Source organism: Oncorhynchus tshawytscha, unplaced genomic scaffold, assembly GCF_018296145.1.
Source record: "Oncorhynchus tshawytscha isolate Ot180627B unplaced genomic scaffold, Otsh_v2.0 Un_contig_6478_pilon_pilon, whole genome shotgun sequence".
Classification (NCBI taxonomy): domain Eukaryota; kingdom Metazoa; phylum Chordata; class Actinopteri; order Salmoniformes; family Salmonidae; genus Oncorhynchus; species Oncorhynchus tshawytscha.
The window spans coordinates 1-5,000 of NW_024607143.1; the positions used below are offsets into that span (position 1 = coordinate 1).

General features: G+C 51.4%; 1 protein-coding gene across 1 annotated transcript in view; it reads right to left on the reverse strand.

Annotated features, from left to right (window-relative positions):
• Window positions 1-1,914: 1,914 nt before the first annotated feature.
• The window catches only part of LOC112238167 (exportin-1), a 14,793-nt gene continuing 11,707 nt past the window's right edge, over window positions 1,915-5,000 (reverse strand). The window contains exons 5-7 of the mRNA XM_042312392.1: window positions 4,272-4,391; window positions 2,461-2,589; window positions 1,915-2,186 (exon numbers count right to left, since the gene is read on the reverse strand). Of these exons, the coding sequence (XP_042168326.1) occupies window positions 2,175-2,186; window positions 2,461-2,589; window positions 4,272-4,391 (261 nt within the window). The 3' untranslated portion in view covers window positions 1,915-2,174. The remainder of the gene's footprint in view (window positions 2,187-2,460; window positions 2,590-4,271; window positions 4,392-5,000) is intronic.

Genomic DNA, 5,000 nt, shown 5'->3' on the forward strand with positions numbered 1-5,000 from the left:
GAGAGAGGAGTAGGAGGATAGAGAGGAGGAGAGGAGGAGGAGAGGAGGAGAGAGGAGAGGAGGAGAGGAGGAGAGAGAGGAGGAGGAGGAGAGAGAGGAGGAGAGGGGGAGGAGGATAGAGAGGAGGAGAGGGGGAGGAGGAGAGGAGAGGGAGAGAGAGGAGAGAGGGGGAGGAGGAGAGAGGAGAGAGGAGAGGAGGAGGAGAGAGGAGGAGGAGAGGAGGAGGAGAGGGGGAGGAGAGAGGGGGAGAGAGGAGGAGGAGAGAGGAGTAGGAGGATAGAGAGGAGGAGAGAGAGGAGGAGAGGAGGGAGGGAGGAGAGGAGAGGAGGAGGAGAGGAGGGGAGAGGAGGAGGAGAGAGGAGTAGGAGGATAGAGAGGAGGAGAGGAGAGAGGAGTAGGAGGATAGAGAGGGAGGAGGAGAGAGAGGAGGAGAGAGGAGGAGGAGAGGAGGAGAGGGAGAGGAGGAGGAGAGAGGAGAGGAGGAGAGAGGGAGGAGGAGAGGAGGGGGAGGGAGAGAGAGGAGGGGGAGGTTGAGAGAGAGAGAGAGAGGAGGAGGAGAGAGGAGAGAGAGAGAGGGAGGAGAGTTGAGAGAGGAGAGAGGGAGGAGGGGGAGTTGAGAGAGAGAGAGGGAGAGTTGAGAGAGAGAGAGAGAGGAGGAGGTGGGGGAGGGAGAGGAGGGGGGGGAGGGGAGGGAGGGGTTACTGTTTAATTTGAAGGATCTGTTTTGTATATTTAGTGTTTAGTGGTTTTCATAACAGCCCTCCTGAGTTTCCAACCTCACCTGCATTAACTTTGACTTAATAGTTGTAAAGAAACCCAGGCCTTTTCCCATGTCCTCTTCTTCTCCACTATGTCCCACCCAGTCCCAGGATGTAATCATGTCCTCTACTTCTCCACTATGTCCCACCCAGTCCCAGGATGTAACCATGTCCCACCCAGTCCCAGGATGTAACCATGTCCTCTACTTCTCCACTATGTCCCACCCAGTCCCAGGATGTAACCATGTCCCACCCAGTCCCAGGATGTAACCATGTCCTCTTCTTCTCCACTATGTCCAGTCCACCCAGTCCCAGGATGTAACCATGTCTCCACTATGTCCCACCCAGTCCCAGGATGTAACCATGTCCTCCTTCCACTCCACTATGTCCCACCCAGTCCCAGGATGTAACCATGTCCCACCCAGTCCCAGGATGTAACCATGTCCTCTACTTCTCCACTATGTCCCACCCAGTCCCAGGATGTAACCATGTCCTCTACTTCTCCACTATGTCCCACCCAGTCCCAGGATGTAACCATGTCCCACCCAGTCCCAGGATGTAACCATGTCCTCTACTTCTCCACTATGTCCCACCCAGTCCCAGGATGTAACCATGTCTTCTACTTCTCCACTATGTCCCACCCAGTCCCAGGATGTAACCATGTCCTCTACTTCTCCACTATGTCCCACCCAGTCCCAGGATGTAACCATGTCCACTACTTCTCCACTATGTCCCACCCAGTCCCAGGATGTAACCATGTCCTCACTTCTCCACTATGTCCCACCCAGTCCCAGGATGTAACCATGTCCCACCCAGTCCCAGGATGTAACCATGTCCTCTACTTCTCCACCATGTCCCACCCAGTCCCAGGATGTAACCATGTCCTCTACTTCTCCACCATGTCCCACCCAGTCCCAGGATGTAACCATGTCCTCAGGATGTAACCATGTCTCTACTTCTCCACCATGTCCCACCCAGTCCCAGGATGTAACCATGTCCTCTACTTCTCCACTATGTCCCAGGATGTAACCATGTCCTCTACTTCTCCACTATGTCCCACCCAGTCCCAGGGTGTAACAATGTCCCACCCAGTCCCAGGATGTAACCATGTCCTCTACTTCTCCACCATGTCCCACCCAGTCCCAGGGTATAACAATGTCCCACCCAGTCCCAGGATGTAACCAGTGGGCTTGAATCAACTAAGCCCAGCAGCGTTCAGGAAATGAGAAAAGAGTCGTTTTGGGAGAAACTGCTGCGGTATGTTTCTCACCTCCATCAGTGTCTCTCGGAGGTTGGGCCTCTTCTCGATGAGCTGACCGTGCTCCTTCAGGAAGGTGCAGAGGAACAGGCTGAGGTTCTGGATGAAGTTCTGCTCATCATCCTTACCGTTGGAATACGCCAGACGAATGTTGGTGTTCAGGGAAGCATCTGGGGGGAACAGGAATGGATGATTGACTGGACAGTCTGTGGTATGTTACATTTGTTGGCAACAGTGGGATCCACACCTGCCTGGAGCACTGTGTGTGTGTGTGTGTGTGTGTGTGTGTGTGTGTGTGTGTGTGTGTGTGTGTGTGTGTGTGTGCGTGTGTGTGTGTGTGTATATATATGTGTGTGTGTGTGTGTGTGTGTATATATGTGTGTGTGCGTGTGTGTGTGTGTGTATATGTGTGTGTGTCATATATATATATATATATATACACACCTGTTTGAGTTGACACATGGTGAGCGTGAAGAGGTTGACAAACTGCTCCTCGTATTGGCTGACACTGACCCCAGCGATCTCCGTCAGACACTTCAACGTCACGTTGCGGAACATCGGCACGTTCAGGAACTACAGAATCAATCAACCAATAAAATGTATTTATACATCCCTTCATACATCAGCTGATGTCTCAAAGTGCTGTACAGAAACCCAGCCTAAAACCCCAAACAGCAAGCAATGCAGGTGTAGAAGCACGGTGGCCAGATTAACTCCCTGGAAAGCAGGAACCTAGGAACCTGGCCAGTCCTCTTCTGACTGTACTGGGTAGAGAGGAACCAGGCTCTGAGGGGTGGCCAGTACAGAAACCCAGCTCTACTGGCTGTACTGGGTAGAGAGGAAAGGCTCTGAGGGGTGGCCAGTCCTCTTCTGGCTGTACTGGGAGAGAGGAACCAGGCTCTGATGGGTGGCAAGTCCTCTCCTGGCTGTACTGGGTAGAGAGGAACCAGGCTCTGAGGGTGGCCAGTCCTCTTCTGGCTGTACTGGGTAGAGAGGAACCAGGCTCTGAGGGGTGGCCAGTCCTCTTCTGGCTGTACTGGGTAGAGAGGAACCAGGCTCTGAGGGGTTTACCAGTCCTCTTCTGGCTGTACTGGGTAGAGAGGAACCAGGCTCTGAGGGGTTTACCAGTCCTCTTCTGGCTGAATGCTCCCAGAAATTGATTTATAATTGAGGAATCACTCATATTCTCCATTAGCTGTCCAGGGTTGTATTCATTAGGCGCCAAACAGAAGAAAACAGACTGAAATGCTTGTTTTCCGTTGCAATATGTTTTGTTACGATCGGTGTGCTTGACCTGAAGAATACGACCCACGTGTTGGCGAGAGAGGTCCAAAACAAGCCCTCGACCTGAGGTTCCCAAACTCGGTCCTGGGGAGCCCAAGAGGTGCAGGTTTTGGTTTTAGCCCAACACTACACAGCTGATTCAAATAATTAAAGTTAGATGATTAGTTGATTATTTGAGTCAGCTGTGTAGTGTTCGGGCCAAAAGTTCACCCCTTCGGGTCCCCAGGACCGAGTTTGGAAAACACTGCCCTGCACTCTAAAAAGGATTGGTATTTGCAATACGGCAATAGCTTAACCTTGTCCTCTGTTAGTAATGGATAGTTTCCATCTGGCCTATCTAGCTACACAAGGGCCTAGGAAATGGGTTGATTTAGACCAGGGCAGTAAACTAGACACTGATGAGAACACAGAGAGAGAGAGAGAGAGAGACAGAGAGAGAGACAGAGACAGAGAGACAGAGACAGAGAGAGAGACAGTGACAGAGAGAGAGAGACAGAGACAGAGAGAGAGAGACAGAGACAAGAGACAGAGACAGAGAGAGAGAGACGAGAGACAGAGAGAGAGACAGAGAGAGAGAGAGAGAGAGAGAGAGAGAGAGAGACAGAGAGAGAGACAGAGAGAGAGACAGACAGAGAGAGAGAGAGACAGAGAGAGAGACAGAGAGAGAGAGAGACAGAGAGAGAGAGAGAGAGAGACCGAGAGAGAGACAGTGAGAGACAGAGAGAGAGACAGAGAGAGAGAGACAAGAGAGAGAGAGAGAGAGAGAGAGAGAGACAGAGAGAGAGACAGAGAGAGACAGAGACAGAGAGAGAGACCGAGAGACCGAGAGAGAGACAGTGAGAGAGACAGAGAGAGAGCGAGAAAGAAAGAGACAGAGAGAGAGAGACCGAGAGAGAGAGCGAAACAGAGAGACAAACAGAGAGAGAGAGAGTGAGACAGAGAGAGAGAGAGAGAGAGAGAGAGGTATCTACCTTGTAGACGAGTGTGCTGATGAGTTTGGTCTCGAAAATGTACCCAAGAGGAATCCAGTTGAGAAACCTCAGCAGCGTTTCTAGAGTGGCGTGGACCAGTGGTGCATTCTGGGAATTCTCCTGGAGAACAGAACATACAGGGGGAAATCGTTGACGACCAAATAAGAACAGTGGAAGGGAGATGAGGAAAAGTGGCATTGATGTTTATGTCCTCTGTAACTCAGTTGGTAGAGCACAGAGCTTGTACCACCAGGGTAGTGGGTTTGATTCCCGAAACCACCCATATATAATATGCATGCAGCATGGCTGTTAGTCTCTTTGGATAAATGCATCTGCTAAATGGCATATATTATTTAAGCAATAAGGCCCGAGGGGGGTTGTGGTACATGGCAGATACACCACGGCTAAGTGCTGTTCTTATCCACGGCTAAGGGCTGTTCTTATCCACGGCTAAGGGCTGTTCTTATCCACGGCTAAGGGCTGTTCTTATCCACGGCTAAGGGCTGTTCTTATCCACGGCTAAGGGCTGTTCTTATCCACGGCTAAGGGCTGATCTTATCCACGGCTAAGGGCTGTTCTTATCCACGGCTAAGGGCTGTTCTTATCCACGGCTAAGGGCTGTTCTTATCCACGGCTAAGGGCTGTTCTTATCCACGGCTAAGGGCTGTTCTTATCCACGGCTAAGGGGCTGTTCTTATCCACGGCTAAGGGCTGTTCTTATCCACGGCT